The 27,227-nt window shown below is 43.6% G+C and overlaps 1 protein-coding gene and 1 pseudogene across 2 annotated transcripts in view; both read right to left on the bottom strand.

Annotated features, from left to right (window-relative positions):
- Positions 1-8,962: 8,962 nt before the first annotated feature.
- LOC116456510 (small nucleolar RNA U3) lies at positions 8,963-9,069 on the bottom strand (annotated as a pseudogene).
- Positions 9,070-9,928: 859 nt separating this feature from the next.
- The window catches only part of ZFYVE26 (zinc finger FYVE-type containing 26), a 70,741-nt gene continuing 53,442 nt past the window's right edge, over positions 9,929-27,227 (bottom strand). For both annotated transcript variants that reach the window (XM_032179782.2, XM_032179783.2), the window contains exons 33-42: positions 26,183-26,330; positions 25,720-25,929; positions 24,888-25,106; positions 19,573-19,770; positions 18,677-18,876; positions 17,690-17,831; positions 17,326-17,385; positions 15,950-16,132; positions 14,651-14,695; positions 9,929-12,237 (exon numbers count right to left, since the gene is read on the bottom strand). In XM_032179782.2, coding sequence (XP_032035673.1) covers positions 12,034-12,237; positions 14,651-14,695; positions 15,950-16,132; positions 17,326-17,385; positions 17,690-17,831; positions 18,677-18,876; positions 19,573-19,770; positions 24,888-25,106; positions 25,720-25,929; positions 26,183-26,330 — 1,609 coding nt within the window. In that variant the 3' untranslated portion in view covers positions 9,929-12,033. The remainder of the gene's footprint in view (positions 12,238-14,650; positions 14,696-15,949; positions 16,133-17,325; positions 17,386-17,689; positions 17,832-18,676; positions 18,877-19,572; positions 19,771-24,887; positions 25,107-25,719; positions 25,930-26,182; positions 26,331-27,227) is intronic.

Raw genomic sequence — 27,227 nt, 5'->3', positions numbered from 1 at the left:
TATATGCTATATTGATATCGCTATCATATTCTCATATTGTAGAAGAGGCATTTCAAGTCAGTCAGAAAAACATAGACAATGTCATAAGTGGTGCTGGACAAATAACTATCCAAATGAAACATAAAGTTAGATTCTTTGCCTTGCATCATTCATATAAATGAGTACTATGTGGATTAAAAGGCAAAAAAAGTTGTGAAAGTATTAGAAAAAATATAGAAGAATATCTTTGTGCCCTCGGAAGAGGGATAGCATTCTGAAGACATGAAAAGCAAAAAGCATATGGGAAAAGAGGAATACATCTAAAAAGCATACCTCAAATAAAGTTCAAAGTCAAGTGATAATGGTGAACATGTTTGAAATGGTTTTAGGTTAGGTATTCTAGAAAATGGACTTTGAGATACAGACATTTGCACACAGCAAATTTATTAGGAGGACTGTTAGGATTGGTATCTATAGGGGAGTGAGAGAAGCGGGACAGGGCAGAGGGTGAAGTTGATCTGTGATGCAGTCACACTAAAGGATTAGGTGATCCTGTTCCACAGGGAGCCCTGGAGCTGAGCTGTCTTGAATTGAGGAAAAGAGGTTGGTCTTTAAACACCCGAAGTGACAAGTAATTGGGTGTGGGCAGCTTCCAGGGAGGGGGCATGACCTGGGTGAGGGCAAGTTCTAGATAAAAACTCAGCTGAGAGTTGGCAGCTGTGTACATTTCCAGCATCTGGGAGAATGAGTGCTTCATTTCTTTTTCTTTTCTTTTTTTTTTTCGGTAGAGACAGGGTCTCTCTCTGTTGCTCATGCTGGCCTTGAATTCCTGGGCTCAAGCAATCTTCCTGTCTTGGCCTCTCAAAGTGCTGGGATTACAAGCATGAGCCACTATGCCTAGCTGTATGCTTCATTTCTAAAGGGAGTATATTAGTCCATTCTCACACTGCTATAAAGATCCTACCCAAGACTGGGTAATTTATAAAGAAGAGAGGTTTAATTGACTCATACTTCCACATGGCAGGGGAGGCCTCAGGAAACTTACAATCATGGCGGAAGGTGAAAGGGAAGCAAGGCACATCTTCATAAGGTGGCAGGAGAGAGTGAGAGAGTGCAGGGAAAACTGCCACTTTTAAAACCATCAGGTCTCATGAGAACTCTCTCACTATCACGAGAAGACAATGGGGGAAACCACCCCCATGATTCAATCACCTCCCACCAGGTCCCTCCCTCAACACATGGGGATTACAATTTGACATGAGATTTGGGTGGGGACACAGAACCAAACCATAGGAGGGAATCTGGGTGGTGCACCACATCATCTGCTGCAGATGTATATGTATATATGACCTATCTTATATTTATGTAGACAATATGTATCACACAAAAGAGTCATACCCTTATTTTTATTCATTTTTCTTTGTACTTGGGGTCTCGCTTTATTGCCCAGGCTGATCTCAAACTCCTGGACTCAAGTGATCCTCCCACCTTGGCCTCTCAAAGTGCTGGGATTACAGGTGTGAGCCACCACTCTCAACCTATTATCATATAAAGAACTTCTACTTCTCTATAAGAACAAGACACAGAACCCAACAGAGAACTTTACAAAAGTTATAAATAGGAAATTTTCAGAAGAAATGCAAATGACCAATGTACCTAAGTCAAGATATTTAACCTGACCAGTGATCAGAGAACTGCAAATTAAAACAAGATATCATTATACCATTTTAAACCATCGGATTGTCAAAAATTTGAAAGCTTAGCAAATATTGGCAAAAATATAGAAAAATAGATATTTTTATACACTGCTGCTATGGATGGAAGAAATGGTGAAGCCATTTCTACCAGCAATTCAGCTTCTTAATATCTGCAGTAACATTAGCCTATATATGTAAAGAGGAGGCATTGTTCATATTAGCAAAAAAATGGAAATAGCCTAAAAGTCCATCAGTTGGCAAAAAACTAATCTCTGGTATGATTATACAATCTGACATGATTATATAATAATTATATACTAATATATATACTAATATACTTATAAATATATACTTATAAAAATATACTTATATACTTTTAAATAATTATATACTAATCTCTGTATGATTATACAATGAAATAATTATTTTGGAGTAGTTATTCCAAAAATCATTATATTTAAAAAATAATTATACACGTATATACTTGGATAAATCACACTGAATTTCAGAATGATGCGTTCTGTGTAGTAAGACTTATATTTTGAAATTACACACATGTAATATATATTTTCTATGAGTGCATATATAGGTATGTAAAAGCACAGAAAAAGATATAAAACAATATAATGAATGTGTAAGAGAGGTTATCCTGGGGAAGGATTAATGGGAAATGATTTATCAATTTTTTAAAAGCAGAATATTCTTATATCTTACTTGAAAATTAAACATTCATAACCTCAGCAGACACTGTTAGCTGTCACCCAGTAGTCATTCCCTACTCTAACTTTGTTCCAGTGTCTACCTCTGCTTTCTGTGAATGATTAACTGATCGTAGTTGTTCTCAACTCTGGCTGTGTATTTTTAAATATTTAAGATGCCAAAGCCCAGGCCTCACCACAGAGATCCATATTTAATTGTTCTCGCCTTGGGAAAATGTTTTTGAAAGCAACCCAGGTGGTCCCGATGGGCTGCCGGGGCTGTGAACCACTGGCCCAAGGCAACCGTGCAGATCATATTCTCTTGCAAGTGACAGTGATGGAAAAGTCATGTGGCTCAATCATGGCCGGTGGGATGTGGAAGGAGCCTCTTCGGTAGCTTCTAGGAAAGGCTTCCTCATTGGTTAAAACATGAGGCACAGGAAGAAATTTTCTGTCTCGTGTTGGATGCTGTCATGGCTAAACGTGACACCTGAATCTGCCGCAATCATCTTGAGACCATGAGTGAAGCTGGCTGGCCCAAAAACTAGCTCACATGCCGAGGGTGGTGAAAGGAGAGATAGAGAGAATCTGGGTTGCTGATGACGTGGTGGTGAGTCACTGAATTAACCAAGACTGGAGCTGCGCTCCCTTGGGACTTCTTGTTACACAACATAATAAATTGACCTTATTAAGTCTGTGTCCTACTGATGCTATCGTATTATGTTGAACCCTATAAAGTTGCTGACATTCTACCATTTTTAAGCTACTTTTAATTTTTTTTTTTTTACTTTTTTTTCTTACCATTACTGCTAGTCCAAGGCAGATATCTTCCTGACCTACTTTTATCACCCTCAATTTCCTCATCTGCCAAGTGAATATTTGACAACTTTTTCATTACATTTTTCTCCACCCCCAAGTCCTGTCATCTTCCATTGATTTCTGAATATGACAGATATCCATGGAGAAAACTGACCTAATATCCTAGCACAGAGAATCCTAATAGTCCTGGCACACCCTCACAGGAGTTCACCCAAGTTTTAACCTATATGTACAATCTATTTTTTCTACATATGGATATATAATCTATATTAGTCAAAATGATCAGCTAAGAAAATCTCAGGAGATGAGGCACAACTTGCTCTGATAGGAGGAGATTAATTGCTGTAACAAACAATGTTAACTTTGGTGGTACAATATAATAAAAGTTTATTTCTCGCTCATGTCACATTCCAATGCAGGAATGGGGGTGGGAGGGTGGTTCTGCTCCCCATGGCCGAGAAAAAAATCAATGGTTCCATTATTTCCCAGGGCCTCAGTGTTCTCTATTGGATCCCCTCTATCTAGCTGCCAGATGATGCAAAAGAGTGCATCCAGCTATATCCAGCTATTCCATTTCTTGGCCAGGGATGTACAGTAATAAAAGCCCATAAAATTTGTTTTTCCTGTTTTCATCTTAATAAAATCACTATGTTGTTACAGTCATCTAATAATTTATGTTCCAATGACAGCAGTTACTTAAAGGATTAAACCAATATAATTGTATTGAAAGTATACACAATTTAATATATTCTAATAAAAATGGAAATCAAAGAAATGCAAAAATAAAAATTATTTTAAAAATGTTTTAGGTTATTTTTCTTTTAAAATATTTAAATCATTTATTATAATTAAAAGACAAATTATAATTTTGAGTATTAACATTTTAAATCCAAATTATTTAAATAATGTGGAATATTTTTATTTTTTGAAAATTAGTTAATTCTATGATTTTTGTAAAATAAAACAATTCACAATTCTGAAGTTCATTGTCCAATTAGTTGCTAATGTAAACAATGGATATCGTACTTCATGCATGTTTCCTTTACACCTACACGCCTACCAATTTAAAAGTGCCAGGCGCTGTGGCTCATGCCTGTAATCCCAGCACTTTGGGAGGCCAAGGCGGGTGGATCACGGGATCAGGAGTTCGAGACCAGCCTGGCCAAGATGGTGAAACCCCTATCTCTACTAAAAATCGAAAAATTAGCCAGGCACAGTGGCAGGCGTCTGTAATCCCAGCTATTTGGGAGGCTGAGGCAGGAGAATCATTTGAACCTAGCGGGGCAGAAGTTGTAGTGAGCCGAGATTGCACCACTGCACTCCAGCCTGGGTGACAGAGTAAGACTCCGTCTCAAAAAAAAAAAAAAAAAAGTAATATGAATTGTTTAATATTGCAAATTTTTAAAGACTTCATAGACAAGTGTTGCAAACACACATTGGAATATGAAGGACAAGAATATAGACCCTTCGACTACTGAAAATGATACCTGTTTTAATGCAAGCATTTATTATACTCATGCTGGGGAAGAATTTGACAAGTTAATGAATTTGTCTTTTCTCTTCCCCAGCTGCTTCCTTTATTCCAATCCTCCCTATGCTCAGAAGCAGAAGCACAATCTGCACACCTTCAAAGCCTTTGGATGCAGTTAAGAAGAGTTTTCCTGGCACCTAAACAGTGTTAATCATGAGAGTAAATGTTTAGGGTATCAGGTTGTGTTATGTCAGCACTGAGTTCCAGAGCCTCATGTATTTGTAAATACACTTATTATTTTCATGTGCATTCTGGTGAAATATAAGGCTTTTAAAGTGGCTGGCCAAGGGAAGGAGCCCTTCTTGCCTGGATCTAAGGGCAATACTATTCATATAGTTCATATTCATGCAGTCCTCACATGTCCACTGGGAGCCTAACCCTAGGAATTCTCAGAGAAGAGGGACCTTTGACGTGCCAGATAGAAATATGGTAGATGCCAGACCCTAACTAGCATCTACCACAGACGTTTAATGTCAATCTGGCATAAAAGATCAAGTGTTTATTGAACATATGAGAATTTTGCCTTATAAAGTATCTGAGAAAGTATGATTAAACAGTAAATAACTCATCTCAAATAACAACATGGTACTGAAGGAAGACCAAGTGAACGGTGTGATAACTGTGATACACATGGGTTGCCCAAAGCACTACTATTTGAAAACGTGACACATATTCACTCAGACTCAGTTCCCTGACCTTCTCCTAATCACTGACTCCTAATCACTGCCTTCTACCCTTCTTCAGTCCTCAATTCCCATGACAAAGACTACACCTGGACATCTTGCCATCACATGAACTTTCTGCTCTCCAGATAACTTTTAACATCCCACTCTAGCCACAACCTCCTACTTCTCCAACTTTCTTCCTTGCTGATTCACTTGCCCCATCATCATCCCTGTCTAGTGAACGACAAGCACCCACGGAGCGGTCCATCTCTCTGATTTCTATACACCAAGAGTATGGCTGGAGAAAATCACTCAGTCTCACAGATTGGAGCTTCCATGAATCACTGGTCACCAACATCAACTGAGGTTTCCATTATGCTAAGTGAAATAAACCAGACACAAAAGGACAAATACTGTATGATTCCACTTGCCTGAGGTACCTAGAGTAGTCAAATTCACAGACAAAAAGTATAGTAGAGGTTACCAGGGGCTGTGAGGAGGGGTAAATGGGGAATTAGTGTTCAATGGGTGCCGAGTTTCAGTTGGAGGAAGAAAAAGTTCTGGAGATGGATGGTGGTGATGGTTGCACAACAATGCAAATGTACTTAAGGCCACTGAAGTGTACACTTAAAAGTGGTTAAAATGGTAAATTTTATGTCATGTATATTTTAGCACAATAAAAACTATCAAGTCTTTCAAGGATCCTAGGCTCTGTATCTGCTTAGATTCTCCATACCTCAATATTATAGAGAAGTCTTTTGATTCTTCTAGAATTATTATTTGTTCACATGGAGTTGGTAGAAGGTGCAACTCTAGAATGAATGTTTGAGATGAAGAGGCTTCTGCAACAGTCAGGGGAGGAGGTGATAATGATCTGAACTACAGTGATGAAGTAGAAGGGACAGGGTCTTCTGGCTGGGAAAGTAGGATGATAGGATTTGGCTTTGGACATAGCTTGGACATAGCTTGATGCATGGCAGGTACTTGAATGTTTTCAAATGAGGAGGTGGGGGAAAAAACAGTCAGCACAGAGTTCCTTCCTTTCTTTTTCTTTTTTTCTTTCTTTCTTTCTTTCTTTTTTTTTTTTTGTTTCAGGGTCTTACTCTGTCTCCCAGGCTGGAATGCAGTGGCATAATCTTGGATCACGGCAGCCTCTAACTCCTGGGCTCAAGCGATCCTCCCACCTCAGCCTCCCGAGTAGCTGGTACTACAGGTGCCCACCACTATGCCTGGCTAATTTTCTTATTTTTTGTAGTGAGGGTCTCATTATGTTGGCCAGGCTGGTCTCGAACTCCTGGGCTCAAGTGATCCTTCCACCTCAGCCTTCCAAAGTGTTGGGTTACAGGCATGAGCCACTGTGCCTGGCCGGCACAGAGGTTTCTAACCAGGCAGCATGCACAATAATAATAATAACGCTCCTTAATACTATAGATTAACAGCTGGGTGCAGTGGCTCACACCTGTAATCCCAGCACCTTGGGAGGCCAAGGTGGGCTGATTGCTTGAGCTCAGGAGTTTGAGACCAGCCTGAGCAACATGGCGAACAAACCCTATCTCCACAAAAAATATAAAAAGTAGCCCGGCCTTGTGATGTACACCTGTAGCCTCAGCTACTCAGGAGGCTGAGGTGGGAGGATGGCTTGAGCCCAGGAGGCAGAAGTTGCAGTGAGCTGTGATCACACCACTGTACTCCAGCCTGAGTGACAGAGCCAGACCTGGTCTCAGGAAAATAATAAAATAAAATAAAATAAAATAAAATAAAATAAAATAAAACAAAACTATATATTCACTAAAGAAGGAAGTTCAGGTTTGTGGGTAGAATTGAATGCATTCCATTTTGGACATGCTAATATTTTTAGGTGCATGTCAGCCTTGTGGTGAGTTCCAGGAGGTAGTCAAAAGGCAGATCTGGTGTGGGAAAGAGTTAAGAGGGGCAGTCAAGATGACTGCTGAAGCTAAGGGATTGTATGGGAGGGTATGAGTGTCAAGAGGGAATGGCTAGAACCTTGAGGAATTTGTCTTTAAGTGGGATGAAGAGAAAGCATAGGCAGAGAAGCGAATAATCTGTACAGGAGATGGCACTCGATGCGGGACTGAGGTAAGAGGTTTGACAATGGGAGACTAGAGGGTAGGGTAGAGGAGGTGCTGAAGGCAGGGATCCAAGCAGAAATAACAACATGCAGAATTAGCGAGCAGGAAAGCATTCCACCAAAGAAGCCATTCAGTGACCAGATATTGAATGAATTTGTTGTGGAAGAACTGAAAATTTCAGGGATAGGTCAGTCAACATTATCACTGTGGAAGAAGAGATGAAGGCCAGGAAAAGGCCATTTCCTCTAGGGTTACTGTGACTATCAATATTTGGTTGCTTGGGTATTCAAAGGGTCTAATAGCCTTTGATCTACTTTGCTTAAGCTCCAGCCAAAGATATCTGGTAACCTTGGAGTGTCTCGGGTTTCTAAACATAGCAGTCATCTATCCTAGGTTTAGAGTGGGTGTTCCAACTTTCTCTGTTGTGACATATCTTTGTGCTACGTCCACTACCAGGTGGTTTTCAGGTCTACTTTAATCATTACTGTTGTTTGTTTTTAGAGCTTTTTTAATTTTTAGATTTATTTATTATTTAAGCTCCGAGATACATGTGCAGAACGTGCAGGTTTGTTACACAGGTATACATGTGCCATGGTGCTCTGCTGCACCTATCAACCCGTCAACTAGGTTTTAAGTCCTGCATGAATTAGGTATTTGTCCTAATGCTCTCCCTTCTCTTTCCCACCACCCCATGACAGGCCCCAGTGTGTGATGTTCCCCTCCCTGTCTCCATGTGTTATCATTGTTCAACTTCCACTTATGAGTGAGAACATGTGATGTTTCGTTTTCTGTTCCTGTGTTAGTTGGCTGAGAATGATGGCTTCCAGCTTCATCCATGTCCCTGCAAAGGACATGAACTCATTCTTTTTTATGGCTGCATAGTATTCCATGGTATATATGTGCCACATTTTCTTTATCCATTCTATCACTGATGGGCATTTGGGTTGGTTCCAAGTCTTTGCTATTATAAATAATGCTGCGATAAATATACGTGTGCATGTCTCTTTATAGTAGAATGATTCATAATCCTTTGGGTATATACCCAGTAATGAGATTGCTGGGTCAAATGGTATTTCTGGTTCTAGGTCCTTAAGGAATTGCCACACTGTCTTCCACAATGGTTGAACTAATTTACACTCCCACCAACAGTGTAAAACCCTTCCTATTTCTCCACAGCCTCGCCAGCATCTGTTGTTTCCTGGCTTTTTAATAATTGCCATTCTAATTGGTGTGAGATGGCATCTCATTGTGGTTTTGATTTGCATTTCTCTAATGACCAGTGATGATGCACTTTTTTCATGTTTGTTGGCTGCATAAATGTCTTCTTTTGAGAAGTATCTGTTCATATCCTTTGCCCACTTTTTGATGGGATTGTTTTTTCCTTGTAAATTTATTTAAGTTCCTTGTAGATTCTGGATATTAGACCTTTGTCAGATGGATAGATTAAAAAAAATTTCTCCCATTCTGTAGGTTGCCTGTTCACTCTGATAGTGTCTTTTGCTGTGCAGAAGCTCTTTAGTCGGTACTCTACACATTCAGAGAAACTTCTCCAGTAACGAATTATAGAAATGATCCCGAAAGTACAGTCTTTTTTTTTTTTTTTTCACATGAGAAATTGGATGAGATCATGTTTCCGGGGAAAGGAGATAATGAGCAGTGATGCCACTGTCCATGGCTCAAGTATCATACTGCAAACATACGCCTGAAGTGGGTGGCAAGAAAACAGTTTAAGCTAAGTTTGAGTTCTGCTTTCCCCAAAGACTCTACACCTGGTTTCAAAGATTGACAGTTTGGTTGATATTGAAAAGATATGTAGAGCTTTTAAAACGACAAACAGCTTTTTAAAGCGTTTTAGAGGGCTGGGGCACAGGGCCAGGGGAAGTGGCCCTGTAATTCTAGCACTTTGGGAGGATAAGGCAGGATTGCTTAAGCCCAGAAGTTCAAGACCAGCCTGGGCAACATGGTGAGATACTGTCTCTACAAAAAATAAAAAAAAAATTAGCCAGGTGACTGCACTCCAGTCTGGGTGACAGAGCTAGACCCTGTCTCAAAAAAAAAAAAAAAAAAAAAAAAAATTCACTGAAGAAGAAACCTTTTACCCATCGGACTAGCAAAGATCCAGAAAATTTGGTATTCTGGACAAGATACTTCAATGCAGCATAACCTGTAGTAGCGAAAGATGGCAACAACATAAAATGTCCATCATTAGAAACTGGTTAAATAATTGTGGTATAGCTTCACAGTGGAACACTTTAGTCATTTGCTCTGGAGCTGTATGCTAGACACTGACAACAATGGTGGCCTCTGGGAGGGGACTGGGCTGGGTGGACAGGGTAGAAGGGACTTTTCACTTACCTTTTGCACCTTATATAAACGTATTACCTATCTCTACCCATCCCCCAACTGAAGCAAAAAAAAAAAAAAAGTTTTCTGGTGGTAGAGGGTGCACTAATAGTGTTTAACATATAGGAAATGAGATAAATCCTAAGCAGAGTTATTAGTCATTACGGGGATTATTTAGACTAAGTCTGAATTGAAGGCCATCTGATCTTCCCCACCCACCTTTTCTTTCCACAAGGAAAAAGGATGTGAAGGGTAGGAGCAAGACAGCACAAAGAAGTTATGAAGCCAAGAAACATGTTGATAGACACTTTATTGTGGCTTGTTTGTAGTAAAACATTCAACCCCTCAGCATGGATATCTGTTTTGGTGGTGTCTTTCTGTTGGAGACTACAGCGTGGTGTTCAAAGGGTTTTAGCTTTATCTCATATCAGTCTAGTCAGTGGTTGCCTATAATTTGATAGTTCAATGAGTTAGAGGAAAATTTCAGGAAAATCTGGTATTATCCCAAATTAAGGGCTGCAAGATTTGTGACCCATTAGTATAAAGTGCTTATGTTCAGTGCAAAAAAGGCAGACTCAGAAGGGCAAGCAGATGCCAGAGAAGGACATTTCCTGGGAGATGGATACGTTCTATGACTCAAGGAAGGAAAAGCCAAACTTTAGCCCTAATGGGTCTAGTAGTTTCATTACAGTCCTTCTCCTCCCTAACAGGACGAAAACTTCTCATCTGACAGATGTCCATGAGTTGTTTATTTTACTACTAAAAATCTTGGTTCAGAGGGAAATCCACAGGGTTTCTAAGCACCAGAGACACTGAGTTCAGCTTCCAGTTTCTGTTTGTCTCAGCATCATGGGTGGGACCAATAGGCTGAGCTCTGGCCAGTGAGAGGTTCAGAGCTGCAGAGCTTTCTTTAGGCCCCTCATTTGCAAATTGAAGTCACTGAGTATGACACACCTTTTCTCAAACATTGTCACATCTTGGGTGGGAAGACAAGCCAGTGCATATTAAAGAAGCCCTTCACCTAGTTTTCCACCAACCGGATGTGACCTATTCATTATCCCCTCATTCTGACTCTGTCCAGAGGCCCAATTCCAAAGCCAACCCTTGACTCCCTCTTCTAAGACAGAGAAAAGAAGCGCACTCCCTTCCCAATGACCCCACATGTCTGCATATCCATCCTGTGGTCCTGAAGAGACTGAAGGGAAGCAGGAGGGAAAAGCAAGCAGCTTCCTAACCAATTCAAGGAGCGCAAACAGGACTGCAGCTCAAATAGGTAAAATCGAGTCATTCAGTCCTAGGATCCTGGCCACTGTTTCTCTCCCCAGACTCTCAGAGAGGAAGTCCCATTCTCTCACCCACCAACTTTGCAGCAGGGACATTCACAAGAGGCAGCTCTGTGCTTGTGAGCACCCACTCCCCCACCCCCACCCCCGCCTCCCCTGTATCCCTGTTTGGATGGTTAGCCTTTCTTTCCCTCTCACCCACGTTAGCCTCACAGACCTGATCATTTATACACATACCCACAGCTTTCAGATGCCTGCACCTGAAAACCCTTCTACTCAGACTACCTTCCAAAGACTCCAGGACTTCTTGTGCTTGCGAGAAGAGACACCTGGAAAACAGGTTTATTCCACAGGTAGCACTTGCCCCAGAGCCATCTCTGAATTTTGGAATGGGAAGGAAGGAAAAGAGGCAATCCTTTTGGTGTTGCTCTAATTCTCTGTAAGAGCCCTCTAGGTAAGAGGAGCTACTAAAGCACGTCCACAGGGAGGAGACTGTACAAACAGGACAACCCGGGTCAAGAACCAAAACGCAGGGAAGGTTTTCAGAGCGGCAAGTCTAAAGTAAAGTGCCTCTTTTCAATGGAGAAGAGTTTCATTTGTTCAGAAATGCTTGGGCGTAAACATCAGTGCACAGGAACATGCACATGTGTGTGCACACACTCACTCACTCACTCACTCACTCTGAGGTAGAAAGAACTGGCCATCTCCAGACAAACACACATAGATTCCACAATTTTAGAGAAACATGGCACTTGCGTGAAAGGTCCTATCCTTGCCCGGGAAGGCAAGTAGGGTCCAATCCAGCTCTTTCCAACCTAGGGCAGAGCCAGAGAAGTCCCACTCCACAGGAGGAAAGAGGTGGAGGGCATCGCCATCACTGCTGTTGCCCAGCTCTCAGGACACGTGTTCCTGGCCCCATTGCCCAAGGTCACTTCCTGGAGCCTGAGCCATGGGCACCCCGGGGGTGGCTTGTCAGAAGCCACTGGGCACAGATGTCTTGCACTACTGCATCCCCGCTGCTCTTGGCAGCCTGCTGTACCTGCTGGACGAGGGCTGTGGCCCGTGAGTGTTCTTGCTTCACAGCAATCAAGTAGGCAGAACGCAGTTTGCAACATATCAGGTAGGCCCGAACCTGGCAGTCAGTTATAAAAGAGACAGCGGAAAGGCATCCATCACTGACAAATCAAGTGTACAGAGCAGCAGCAGAAAGCTCGGGCAGACAGACATCACGTCTCACCTGCCACATTCATAACGGGATTTGTGCATTTTATGGTATTAAAACAACTCTTTCAATATTCTGGACATATGCTATAACACTGTGTTATTTTATAGTGTAAAAAGTTTTTACAAATAAGCTAAGAATTTAAAAAAGAAGGCAGGCCAGCAGGCAGTCTAGTCTCTGACCACTCCCTCTGACACTCTCCTCCTCACTCTCCCAGGCTCTCCAGCATCTTCTGGGGTTCAGGATCAGCATTGCTCTCGCCCAGAGTTGTGATTTTGTAGTTACTTGGGTGATTATTTGATTGATGCCTGTCTCCTTGACCAGACTTTAAGCTTCATGAGGGCAAGAGTAGTGTCTGTTTTTTCTACTCCTGTAGTATTCCTGGCACCTAGCACGGGGCCTGGCATGTAGTAGGTGTTCAATGAATATGTATTACAGGAATGAATAAACCATCAGAACCCTCCTAGAATGGACACATAGATCCTCCTTTATTTTTCTGTTTTCAGCCTGCTGAATCTAAAGTTTTTTTTTATAATTACAGGAAATCTGGGGAGGAAGACACACACACACGATTGGAAAAAGTCAAATTAAGGTCTAACCCCACTTAGACCTGATTTGACTCTGCCTGTGTGGACCAAAGGCAGCTGTTGCAGGATGTGCGTATGTGTCTATGTCCCAGGATCACCATCTCATGAATCCCCAGCTTGGTGGAGAAAAAAGTCCCTTCCTTCCTGGCCCTGGTCTCCCCAGTACCCCCTGGTTAAACAGTGCTCTAGGCTGGTGAGCAGAGAGGCCTTCATAAGCTGCCACAGAGCTTCTGCCAGCAGCTGCCTTTCTGCTGCAATAATCCCTGTTGGTTAGTGGAGGGGACTCGCCTTGCTTCCTGTATCAATGCTCCATCTGTTATTTATTTTGGTCACTAAAGTCTTTCTTTCCTCTCTAAGCTGAATTATAGATAATCTCCTACAGCTAGATGATGTCTGGCATGTTCTGAGGTCACTAAAGTGATCTAGTCCTGTGCTGCTTGGGTATCCACTTGCTGCCCTAGGATGTTAGTTCTCCCCAGGCCTTCAGCTCCCCTTAGCATCTACGTACGCTAAGCTAAATACATATCACAAGTTGGCAGGCAAATTCCTATCAAAAGAAGGGCATTTTGCCAGAGAGTCTGGAATGGAGTTGAATGAAGCTGTTTTTTGGCAAGACCCCATGGCCTAAGATCATTTAACTGCGTTAGACAGCTGCTGAGAGAAAAATACCTGAAAAAGTAATAAGGACTGTCTCTATTTTAGTGCATGTCTTTCCTAGAAATAGAGTCTCTGTCCTGCTGAGTGGGAGGCTCAGTGAAGGCTTGAGAAGGAACTGCGGTCTGGGAATCAGAGGACCTGGGCGTCTGTCCTGGCTGTTAGGTTCTCAATCTGACTCTAGAAAAGTAATTCTCTACATTTCAGGATGTCAGAATTTCATCCTTTCCAAGGAGCTCATCATGATGTTACAGAAATAAATGAAGAAATGTTTAGAACTTGTTCTCCTTAACCCTGGAGACTGAAAAATGCCCATTAAGTTCAGTCCTGGGATTAGCAATATTGCCATGGGGAGCGTGTAAGACGCTCTTTGCCTGACGTCAGTTTTCATCACAGGGGACTCAGCTGTCAGACAATTTTTCTGCCACTGGCTTTCTCATGCCTCTCCTGGCCTAGGGCCCTTCCTGCAGATGGCAAAAGGATCAATCCAATGGTCAGCCACAAATGGGGGCATCTGGGAAGATTTTTATTCTGACTGGCACTCCTCCCAAAGGCAACGGGAAGCAAAGGTTCACCAATTTCCCAAACAGGGACGAGTTCTTTGGCCCCTGAGGAGAGGTTCATTCTGGAGACCGAGACATTGGTGGACATTGCTGGTCAAAGTGTGGGGTGGGGTTTTTTCTTACTGTACCTTTTTCCCTCAAGGATAAAGAGATACCTGCTTACTCTGGGAACCTCAATCCATCAGTCCACCCAAAGATGGAGGTGAGGTGAGGGATTTCCTAGGGCTCTCTGAGAGAAGACATTAGTATAAAATGGAGACTCAAGAGCAGCCTAGGACATGTTTGTCTTGGGGATAAAGACTTGGGAAGGCAAAGACTCATGCAGTCCATGTTCACCTGCTCCTCATCTATTCCCTCCTTTCTATACCCCTATCCAAGCCTCAGCTCCACCTCTGATAATAAAGAAGCTGAGATACGGGTTGTATGGAGCTATTGTGGGAAGCAAGGGATAAAGGGGACAAGGCAAGCCTGAGACACTATTCATTGGCATCACCAGGGTTTGGAGACAATTCCGCTCACCTTATTGTCATCATTGTGTATTGCCTGGATCAGGCCCTCCAGCTCCTGTGCAGAACAGAAAAAGCACTGTGAGAGGGAGAAGAGTCCCGCAGTCTGGGGGCCAGGGCCCAACCCAGCCTCAGCCCAGCCATTCTGACTTCAGAATGAAAACGTCTGCCTGACTTTTTTTTTCTCAAAGACATGGGGTCTCACTATGTTGCCCAGGCTGGAATGCAGTGGCTTTTCACAGGCATGATCCCACTATTGATAGCACAGGAATTTTAACCTGCTTCATTTCTAATCTGGGCCAGTTTACCCCTCCTTAGGCAATCTGGTGGTCCCCTGCTCCTGGGAGGTCACCAAATTGATCATGAACTTAGTGCAGGCACTAAATTCTAACACTAAGTATGTATCGGCATAATACACTATAGTCCAGAACTCCTGGGCTCAAGTGATCCTCCCGCCTCAGCCTCTAGAACAGCTGGGATTACAGACATGTGCCACCACACCCGGTTGACTCTTCTTTTTAAACTCAACTCCTGCTTTAAGAACAAGAAAGAAGGCCGGGCGCGGTGGCTCATGCCTGTAATCCCAGCACTTTGGGAGGCCGAGGCGGGCAGATCATGAGGTCAGGAGATGGAGACCATCCTGGCTAACATGGTGAAACCCCATCTCTACTAAAAATACAAAAAATTAGCCGGGCGTGGTGGCGGGCACCTGTAGTCCCAGCTACTCGAGAGGCTGAGGCAGGAGAATGGCATGAACCCAGGAGGTAGAGCTTGCAGTGAGCCGAGATACTCCAGCCTGGGCAGCAGAGCAAGACTCTGTCTCAAAAAAAAAAAAAAAAAAAATTACAAGAAAGAAAGTTAACCATAACACTAAGCTTCAGAATTTAGGGAGAAGGAACAGTTCCCAAGAGGCCTGTCCTTGGCCTTCACAAATGGATGTGGCTCTGTTCACTCCAAAAAGCCACCATGGGAGGACAATTCCGCAGGTAACAGGCTTCAAAGTTCATCTGCTGGCCCACCCTGACCTCCTCTAGAATTGCAGGAAGAAGCTCAACTCCATAGACACATCCAGGTGCAAACAAATTTACACAATGGGATGTTGAGGGCCACCTTCTGGGTATAGACATCATCTCCACAAATTTTCTTTACAGGGAAGGGTCAATTATGGCGAGGCCATTATTGCAGAGGGGTTCAGAATGATAAAAGGATCTTGTAGAGTTTCAGGCACATTATGGGAAACAGAACAATAAAGATGGGGATGTGAAGACACTGAAATTGATGGAGGAGCCAAGAGGTACGGGAGGGAGTGTACCTGGGGTGGAATTCTCTTGAACGCTTCCAGGCAGTTGAGGAGGATGGTGTCCCCGTCACTTTTGGCTGCCACGCCTGACTCACTGACACATTTGAGCAGTTGCTGGATTTCACTGTACTTCTCCTTCTCCACCAACTGGCGGGCAGCTCTGCAGTAGGTCATGGCAGCATCCAGCTGGAAGTCCTAGAACAGAACACGAGATGATGGGCTTAGGAGCAGGCAACATTAACAGTGGGGAGGGAGGCAGCATTTAAAAGCTCTCGCTATGCTTGGTGTAGATAAGCCATATTGATTGTGGTCACAGTAGAAAACATAAATATACCAAACAAAAAGCAAGAGTCAATTCCTCTTTGGAGTTAGGTAGACCTTTAGGAAGCATCCGCAAAAACTGCAGCTGTAGTATCTAAAATGGTACATTTCACTTGCTGCGGTGGCACTCGCTGAAAATATTCTTATCAAAATCCTAAGACTAGTTCATTTTCTAATAAGTCTGCTTTTTCTTGAGAAATGGGCATTGGGGGCTGGTATTTGCTGCCCTGGACACCTGGTGCTCTGTTAAGAGGCAGGTGACTTAGTGTTCAGAAACAGACCCATTCACTGAAGGACTCATTTGCTGAAAACTGCCAGATGAACACCTTAAACCTGGTCTAAGAGAACCCTTATGCCACAGGGCCTGGGTGGAGCTGCCCCTCTGCCTGCCTACCGGGGTATCTGTGTGTGGTGAGCTCTGTCCAACACCAAAAATAGATGGAAGAAAAACACCTGACTAATCACGTATGAAGCCGTTGATCACTGACACATGCACAATGCATAAATACCCTGCCTGCCCTAAGCTGCCTGCTCTCAGCTCCTGGGGTATCTGCATGGAGCTGTGTGGTGGTGGGCAGGTCTGTAGAGACTCTGCCCCTGATGGTCTCAGTGCCCTGCTCCAGCCCCTGCTCCAGTGCCACAGCCCCACCTGTGTCCTTTTATCACAAGCAATAGGAAACATATTCCTCCAGCCAGCTCCTGTACAGACTAAGGATGGGGAACAGCCCTTGTGGCCAGTGGAAAGCCCCTGGCCATCCCTCCAGCCATGGTCCCTGTGAGAACCAGCAGTGTTTCTCAGGGAAACAGCTGTGGGGAACTGAGACCTGGCTCCTGGTATTTATTTGGTAGCGTTTGATGAATTTGTCATGGGTTACTAGGCTTCTGGCAAAGTGGCCTAGAGTCTTGAATTTGACCCAGTTCTATAACAGTCATCTCCTTGATTTCATCCCTAATGTGCATGTAAATCTACTTTTCTTGGGATAAGAATTTCCTAAAGAATAATCTCTCCCAGAACTGTGGTCAGGTGCTGATTGTCCTCAGTATGATTTGAATGATCCAAGTCATACCTGCAGAACACGGAAAGCAATTCCAAAACCATCTTCTACATTTTTCCCTCCCAGCATGACCTGAAAAGGAAAGGGAATTATGCTTAAAAACATGGCAATTACTAGAGAATCCTCTTGACCAAAAATGAAGGCCTCTATTTATTCAATTATTCAACAAATATTTGTTGAGACCCTGCTAAGTGCCAGGCACTAGGGATACAAGAATGATCAAAATGGATCTGATCACCAGTCTTTGGTGGCTCATATTCTAGTGGGGAGGCAGCCATCAAACAAACAACTGAAATAATCACTAGACAACTGCAATTATGATAAGTGTTCTAAAAGATGATAATAGTCTGCCAGAGGTCTGAAACGCTGCATGTACCTTGCAGGCAACATCCATTTTCATGTGGTTATTTCCAAACAGGGTTGGCAGAGGCAAAGTGGTGATTTGAGAGGTCCCAGCACTTTCGCACCGATGCAAGAACCTGGTCACTTCCATCTGCAGCTGAAGTGTGTTCATGTGCCTGTGGTGACAGAATATGCACAGTCCAGCCTCATGAGGGGCCCCAGGAGTGAGGTGACTGAGGCCAGGAGACTGAGAAGTCGAATAATATGGCAATGAAAAAGGGAAAACAAGTGATGCAGTGGGAAAAGAGACCTCAAATACCTTATGAGCAGTTATGACAAGACCAAAAAAAATGGTGATCTCGTGTCCTGCACAGACTCACAATATTATGGTGCACTGTGGAACCACATAGGATCCAGTCATTGAATCGATAAGCATTTATTGAGCACCTATGTGCCAGGTACAATAACAGAGGTCAAGAGAGATGAGCCCTGCCCTCAGAGTTTATAGGCTAGAAGAGAAATGAATAGTAAACAAACACATAAAATAGTTAGCAATTAAGCCTCTGGAGGCAATAAATGGTAGTGGTAGAGCATTTACTCCAGATGTTGTGTTCTATGTAGAGGGACTGGCAAGTATAAAAGCTGAGAGGAATTAAGGACTTGGTGTGTTGAGGAGCCCTGAGGAGGCCAGGGATCGAGGCTTAGCAAGAAGAGAGTAGCAGGAGATAAAGATGGTGACATCAGCAGGGGCCAGAACGTGCAGGAGCCTTTTTGCCTACTGTAAGGAGTATGGAGTGTAGTCTGATTGTAGCCTGTGATGCTAATCCTCCCTCCACTCCCACTCCCCCTACCAGCTCCTCTGTAGGCTTTCCAGGCTTGTACTAGACACTGTCATCCAGGGATGATTCCCTTTAGATTTTTTTTCACGATTTGGGGAATGGACAAGAGTAGATTCATTACCAACAGACAATTGCTCCCACCCTTTCTGCCCACACCAATGGTCCCCTGAACCTCCAGCTACCTTGACACATCAGCTGCAGTCATCTTCTTTCTGAAGAATGTGGTTTTCTTCCTTCCAGAGCTGCGGGATGTTTCTTGGAGGTAGATCTTCAAGTGGTCCTTGGCTTTAAGTAGCCATGAGAGTTTCTCTCCCAGTTCTGTATATGACTTTGCTTTGTGACTGAAGAACCGAATACAGGTCATGGCAGCTCGAACTTGGTCCTAGAAGAGGAAAATAAATGTTCAGGTCTAAGTAGATCAGGGGTTTGGAGGGTGGGGTGTGATGAGAATTCTCATCTGATTTCTGCCTATGAGACCTCGTTTCCAGCACCCACTCCCACCACAAGCTGAACTGCTATTTTGAGCCTGTCACCCCAAGGTCCAAGAGATCCTGAAGTGCACTGACTGGTGGAGCTCTTGGGTAGGACATTATTCCACCACCGAAGAGATACTAAAAGAAGATATTTCTGATTCTCCACTCAAATTGGCTTTACTTGTACTTTGGCATTAAATAATTCAATTTAGTAGTGACAATCCTCAGGCAGATTGGGAGGAACGTGTTCCTTCTCCCTTCACATATTTTCTCTAAAAACACTAACTTTTCCATCATTCCTTATGAATTCTACATTCATGCCTCATGCTTGTCTTGAAACTACCATTCATTTCTTTTTTTTACCTGTCCATTTCTTGCTTTCTGAAGAATGCCATTATTGACAGGATTAAAGTCTGCCCCCAAACTTAGGATGGAAATCCTAGTATTATTTAACAATGCTGGAGAGCAACATGGATTTGTTCTAGGGTCAGCCAAATAGCAAGGCCAGGAACCAATGACAGTCTCATTCCCTCATCGTGCACTGCCTCTCCTGCAGGGTGGGGCACCAGCAACAGAGGTAGAAGGTAGGAAGGGGCTGCCATTACCTTCATAAACTGCTGCAGCTCATACAGAATGTGGTAGTAGTTCTTCTTCTGTAAATGTTGGCAGGCAGCAATCAAGTACTTTCCCCAGATCTCCAAGGTTGGATCAATGGATTCTAGCAAGTTCTCCAAAGTGTGTAGCTTCCCACTTTTATAGCTTGGCTGGAAAATGCCTTCTATAAAAACTTCTGGAGGACTCTCCTGGAGCAGGGCAGGGTGAGAAGTCAGAAGTCTTGAGCCTGGTTCTGGCACTGTCTGGGATCCACTCTGAATTTCCTTCTATTGATGGACCTTCAGCATCCTCCCAATGCAGTGCTTCTTAATCTTTTATGTGTCACAGATACCTTTGAGAATTTCACTCTAGCGACTGCTTCACATCTCTCCTTCCTTTTACAGAGAAGCCCCTAGACAGGGTTATCTACCCTTACTGTCTCCAATTCCCTCCTGTGATTTTTCTCTTGAACCCACCATAACTCCCATTGAAATTGCCCCTTAGGTCACCAGTGACCACTAAACTCTAAATCTAACAGTTAATTCTTGATCCTCATTTTCTATCTGATCAATCAGCAGCTTTTGACAGAGATGGCTTCTTCCTCCTTGAAAAGCCTTTTTAAAATAATTGAGAAAAAACTCTCCTCAGTTGGCCTCCAGCACAGTATCCTCTCCAGATTTTCTGTCTATGTCTCTGGCTGCTGCTTCTCAATTTTCTTAGCTGATCCCTCCCAATCTCCCCAGGGCTTAGGAGGAACCTACACTCTTTTCTATTTATACTCACTCTCTTGGTGATTTCATCCAGGCTCATTGTTTAATATACTGTTGATTTGCTGATGATGCCTAAATCCCCATCTCCAGATTGTTCATTCCTCCTGAACTCCAGAACGGTACATCCAACTTATATCCAATTGTCTACTCAACATGTCCACTTGGAGATCTAACTGAATACATCTACAACTACATTCTCGCTTGTTTCTTGAAACCTGCTCTTTCCACAGTCTTCCCTTTCTCAGTCTGTGTCTCCATTCTTTTAGTTGTTCAGGTCAAAAACTTTAGTCATCTTTTCCCTCACACTCCTTCATCAAATCCATCAGCAAATCCTATTGGCTCCACCATCACCATTACAGCATACAAAATCTGGCCACTTCCCACCATCCCCTGGACCACACTGGATCCCGCCATCATCGTTTGTCTGGATTATTGCAACAGACTCCTCCCTGGTCTATCAGCTTCCATTCTTACCTCTTGTCAGTCTAATGCCCACAAATGAGCCCCAGTGACTGTTGAAACTGAAGCCAGATCACATTACTCCTCTGCTCACAGTCTCCCAGGGGTTTCCCTTCTCATCCCTCACAATGTCCACAAGGTCCTGCGTGATTTGGCCTGTGACCTTTCTGACCTTATCTGATAGTACCCTGTCCCAGCAGACTCTGCTCTAGCCACCCTGGCCTTTGCCCTCATCACACCCTCTGCCTTCCCCATAGATCTGCATGATTCGCTCCTCGTGTTCTTTGGTGCTTTACTCAGATGTCACCTTCCCTGGGCACCCAGTCTAAAATTACATAAGCCACCCCTTCCTCCTCCCTGTTTTATTTTTCTTCTTATTCATCATCTACAATATCTATTTTATTTCTCATGTTTACTATCTCCCTTCCTACTACGGGGGAAGATATTTTTGTCTTTCTTTCTTTCTTTTTTTAAGACAGAATCTTACTCTGTAACCCAGGCTGGAGTGCAGTGGCGCAATCTCAGCTCACTGCAACCTCTGCCTCCTGGGTTCAAGCGATTCTCCTGCCTCAGCCTCCCGAGTAGCTGGGAATACAGGTTCATGCCACCATGCGCAGCTAGTTTTTATATTTTTAGTAGAGACAGGGTTTCATCGTGTTGGCCAGGCTGGTCTCAAACTCCTGACCTCAAGTGATCCACCCGCCTCAGTCTCCCAGAGTGTTGGGATTACAGACATGAGCCACCATGCCCAGACTTTTGTCTGTTTTTTTTTTTAACTACTGTATCCTTAGTGCCCAGAATAGTCCTTGGCTATTTAATAATCATCTGGCATTTAGACCTGAGGTTAGGAGTAATTAACGGAGAGTCAAGGATGACTATAAAGTCACAGTGGTATACCACCATGCTAGCATAGTGGCACTGGGCACAAGCTGTTTGGAAGCAGAATGGATCTGGGCTTTGAGAACATTCATAGTGGGTGAGGGTTAGGGGCTTCTTTCCTGATTCAAGTTGTTCCTAACAGAGAAAACCAGACCTAATCTAAAAGTTGTAGGCCACATTTTAAGAAGCAGGGGCATTAGCTCTCTAGGAGAGATAGAACACCTCAGAAGGGCAGCACCTCAAGAACTTCCAAGCCATCCATTCATCTATCCACTCACTCATTCATAATTGGTACTAGGTCAGGTGCCTGAATATACAGATAAGTAAAATATAGGCCTTCTTGGTCCAGATGGAAAGACTCAATTGTAAACAAACAGTTGCAATCCAGTAGGATAAATGCAGTACCAGGGGCAATGGTGGCTAATGCTGCTTGAGTGTTCTGTGAATGCTTAACAGAGAGGGCCTGAAAGGATACTAAAAGAATAAACAGAATTTTATTTATTTATTTATTTTGAGACAGAGTCTTACTCTGTTGCCCAGGCTGGAGTGCAGTGGCGCAATCTTGGCTCACTGCAACCTCTGCCACCCAGGTTTAAGCCTCAGCCTCCCGAGTAGCTGGGATTACAGGCACCTGTCACTGCACCCAGCTAATTTTTGTAGTTTTTAGTAAAGACAGGGTTTCACCATCTTGGTCAGGCTGGTCTTAAACTCCTGACCCAGTGATCCACCCACCTCGGCCTCCCAGTGTGCTGGGATTACAGGTGTGAGCCATTGCTCCCGACAAATATGAATTTTTTAAGAAAACAGGCTGAGCACGGTGGCTTACGCCTCTAATCCCAGCACTTTGGGAGGCTGAGGCGGGTAGATCACGAGGTCAGGAGATCGAGACCATCCTGGCTAACACGGTGAAACCCCATCTCTACTAAAAAAAATAGAAAAAATTAGCGAGGTATGGTGGCGGGCGCTTGTAGTCCCAGCTACTTGGGAGGCTGAGGCAGGAGAAGGGCGTGAACCCAGGAGGCGGAGCTTGCAGTGAGCCAAGATTGTGCCACCGCACTCCAGCCTGGGCGACAGAGCCAGACTCTATCTCAAAAAAAAAAAAGGAAAACATGGAGAGGCAGGGAACTCTAGGTAGAGGAAATAGCATATAAAGACTTGTGGAAATAAGACAGTGCATGGTGGCCAGGCGCGGTGGCTCAAGCCTATAATCCCAGCACTTTGGATGCCTAGGCAGGTGGATCACAAGGTCAAGAGATCGAGACCATCCTGGCCAACATGGTGAAACCCTGTCTCTACTAAAAATACAAAAATTAGCCGGGCATGGTGGCATGCACCTGTAATCCCAGCTACTCAGGAGTCTGAGGCAGGAGAATCGTTTGAACATGGGAAGTGGAGGTTGTAGTGAGCTAAGATCTCGTCACCGCACTCTAGCCTGGCAACAGAGCAAGACTCCGGCTCAAAAAAAAAAAAAAAAAAAAAAAAAAAAAAGACAGTGCATGGTAAATCAGGAAAATTTAAGTAATTTAATGAGTCTGGAATGTAAGGTACAGATAGGATTTGTGGTGAAAATAAATTAGAGAAGTAAGGAGGCCTGATCCTGGTGAGTTATGTAGCATGCTAAGGAATCTGGAGTTCTTCCATGCTAAGGAATCTGGAGATCCTCTGAAGGCCTTTTAGGGAGGGGAATAACATGAGTCTATTTATGTTTTAGAAAGCTCAGTCTTTGGGCAGCGTGGGCAAAGGGACAAAATACACAGGGAAAAGGCTAGGAACAGAACGTCTTCCATGCTCCAGGCATTCAGGTGTAATTTTCACAATGTCTTTTCTCCTCTCCCTACCTGCTTGAGAATAAATGTAAGATATTTCAGTTCAAGGGTAACTATGATTACAGGAGAAAAAAGAAGGCTTATTTCCTAGCTCTGACAAATATAAAGCAAGGGCACTGCTGTCGTCAGCTTATACCAAGCTAATGAAGTAAGCAGCTTAGCTCTCTGGATTACAGTTGTCAGAGGGAACGGAACTAGGTGATTTCCATTCTCAATCTGTGCCTGGGAAAAGCATCTTTACTGCTAAACTCGTCTGGAAACTGAGGAAAAGGAAAAAAGTTAGCAACTCAACTCCATGTAACATGACTTCTACATTATTCTTAAGACCTGGTTACTAGCTAAGAATAGTCAGTAGCTAACCACTGGTAAAAACACCCCCTTTCACTGTCCTGTAGGGGTATAGTCATAATAACTTTGTGAACTGCTGATTTCACTTGGATCAGTCTTAGAAAATATGTCTATCTGTACATTTGCATTGGCTGCTGTTTTGAATTAGGGTGGCAGAGCGAAATTAAAGTCTGCCTTGAGCTCCTTAAATTTCCTATAAAATTTGGTACATCTCAGCCAATTTCTCCAAAAGTTATTATGGAACATTCAGATAAAAAAAGGAATGTAGCTGGGTGCAGTGTGCCTGTAGTCCCAGCTACTCAGTAGGATGAGGTTGGAGGATTTCTTGAGCCTAGGAGGTCAAGGGTGCAGTGAGCTGTGATCATGCTACTGCATTCTAGCCTGGGCAACATAGTGAGTCCCCATCTCGAAAAAACAAAAACAAAAAAATGGGTCATGGTAAAATGAAGTCCTGATTGCTTATCAAGGGCTCCAAAGATATAATGTTCTTCAGTGGTGCCTTTGCTTCCAGTGGGAGGAGGGCAGAGGATGGGAGAAGAAAAAAAGGAGAGCATATTCTCCTTTCATCATCTATTTGGGGTTCAACTATAGGATTGGCACCATGGGTGCTTCCTGGCCTTTGTGGTAACAACTCTGAATGGACCAGCAGCTGGGTCAGAAGCTGGACACCATCCCAGGCCAGGTAGGGAGGCGCGTGGAAGCAGACTCTAAGCAATATGCCCAAGGTCACCCAAGACTCACACTGAGCATCTCATTCCAGAGACCATGCTCTTAACCACTATCCGATTCTGCTGCATGTTTTGGGAGAAGGAATGAAACGTGCCTTTGCTGGTGAGGGCAGTGATTTCGGTTCTAGGCTAAGACTTTTCACACTCACTGAATAACAGTTGTGCAGAGTCCTCTGTTTTGACCTGACTGCCAGAGATGGCCCCATAGCTCAACACAGCGTTAAGTGTCGGGGGTTATTGTCCCCCTTAAGGCTGAGTGGCCCAAGCCAGAGGAGTAAGGCAGGCACTGCCTTTTTGAGCTGTGTCCATGTCCCACCTTGTTGAGAAGGTGCAGAAGAGCTTCCCGCAGGCAGCTGTGCCTCACATAGAAGCTGATGATGGCCAGGTTGGTGCTATAGTTGTGCAGGTAGAAGAGGCATTCCTGGTAGTAGGTGTTGTTCATGATTTTCCCTTCAGGAATCACTGCCAGAGAAAGGCTCTGTGTCCGAAGGGTAGCTTCCAGTTCCCTCAGGGTGGCAAAGTAATCATCATCTTGCTGACAGCACAGGAGAGCGAGAGAGAAAAATGAAACTCAAAAAGTTCTCAGCAGGCACTGAAAATATTGCTTGCAAAGAATATTTAACAATGTGCACACCAACGTGGCACATGTATACATATGTAACAAACCTGCACGTTGTACACATGTACCCTAGAACTTAAAGTATAATAAAAAATTAAAAAATAAATAAAGAAAGAATATTTAACAACATGGAAAAATGTTCACAATGCAGTGTCACAGGTAGAACAGGCAGGATACACAATTCTACATATTATGATATGGTACAACCCCAGTTTCATTAAATAACATAACAGAAAATTCACCAGAATCTTAACACTAATCAGTCTGTGTATGGGATTATATGTCATATGTCATTTCTATCTTTTTAAAAATTATTTCCTTTTTTTTAAAAAAAATTGCATCTCTTACTTATCTAACCATATATGGTTACTTATCTAACTATATGTGATGGAAAAAAAAAATTTTAACCTAGTCGATGCTGAGCCAGGACTGACAGTGTTAGCTGAATTTCCACTGATTCTTTTCCCAGGTCATTGCTATTCCTGGGCCTCTCTCCCTGAGCCAGGCACTCTTCCTGCTTGGCTCTTACCAAGGATACAATGGGCCTCACTGTGGACTCTAGGTACTCGACCACATCCTGCACCAGCCTTGAGCCATGATTCAGCTGATTGAGGTCAAATGGGGGCTTCAGACAGCGACTGAACTTCTCCCGTGCAGCAGTGAGGTTCCCGGCTTTGAGGCAGGCCATGCCCCAAGCATGCCACGCCCCGGTGGTATCAAGTCCAGTCTTTGTGGAGACCTGGGAGAAAAATTGCCCCTTTTAGTGAGTGGTAGCTACATCTGGGCTTAAATGTCCCAAGGACCTATTCTATTCCCAAGTTGCCAACCACCTCATCCCCACTATCTGCCATTACTTCTCTGCTGGCAAACTAGTCATGCCCCCAATTCTACCCCATGGGCAGGACAACTGAGAGACAGCAATACCTGTTTGCAAAGCTAAGCAAAAGCAACTTGCTACAGTGGGGTGGAAGTAAGCTTTGTCTTTGTCTCACCTCAACCCCCAGTTGGTAGTACTCGGCTTCCAAAAGCTGGTTCCTTAGCCTGGTTACTGCAGCTGGCTGCAAGATCTGATCCAAAGATGGCACGTGGCGATAGGCAGCAGCAACTAAAATATTCAGCACGTCTACCTTGCTGATGTAGCTACAAGGAGGAAAAGGGCAAGGCCATGAGGCTCCCTAGAGTCCTACTAGTAGCCGCTTAAAGGTTTCCTATTCCATTTACTTTTTTTTGTTTGTTTGGAAACAGAGTCTCGCTCTGTCACCCAGGCTGGAGTGCAGTGGTCCGATCTTGGCTCACTGCAACCACCGCCTCCCGGGTTCAAACGATTCTTCTGTCTCAGCCTCTCCAGTATCTGGGATTACAGGCGCCTGGCACCTTGCCCAGCTAGTTTTTGTATTTTTTTAATAGAGACAGGGTTTCACCATGTTGGCCAGGCTGGTCTCGAACTCCTGACGTCAGGTGATCTGCTCACCTTGGCCTCCCAAAGTGCTGGGATTACAGGCCTACTCCATTTTCAATGTGAAAGTGATCATGAGAATTGAGAGTTGCATAGCATAGATGCCATGAGTGAAAGCCCTGGAGTCACACTGAGTTCTGGCTCTATTACTTAGTAGCTTTATGACCTGGGGCAAGTTAGTTAACCTTTCTCTGCCTTAATTTACTCATCTGTAAAATGGATATAGTCATGTGCCACATAATGATGTTTCAGTTAGCAATGAACTGCATATACAATGGTGGCCACATAGGATCATAATATCATATTTTTACTATACTTTTTCTATATTTAGATACACAAATACCATAGTGTTACAATTGCCTACAGTATTCAGTACAGTAACATGTTGTACAGGTTTGTAGCCTAGGAACAATAGGTCATAACTTAGGTGGGTAGAAGGCTATACCCTCTGGGTTTGTGCAAGTGCACTCCATGGTGTTTGCACAATGATGAAATCACCTGACAATGCATTTCTCAGAACATATTCCTGTCGTTAAGCAATGCATGACTGTGACAGTGGAGTTTTAAGGATAAAATGAAAT

The sequence above is a fragment of the Hylobates moloch genome, unplaced genomic scaffold, assembly GCF_009828535.3.
Source record: "Hylobates moloch isolate HMO894 unplaced genomic scaffold, HMol_V3 SCAFFOLD_16, whole genome shotgun sequence".
Lineage (NCBI taxonomy): Eukaryota > Metazoa > Chordata > Mammalia > Primates > Hylobatidae > Hylobates > Hylobates moloch.
The sequence above is the reverse complement of the archived record's forward strand: the minus strand, read 5'-3'. Positions and strand labels throughout refer to the sequence as shown.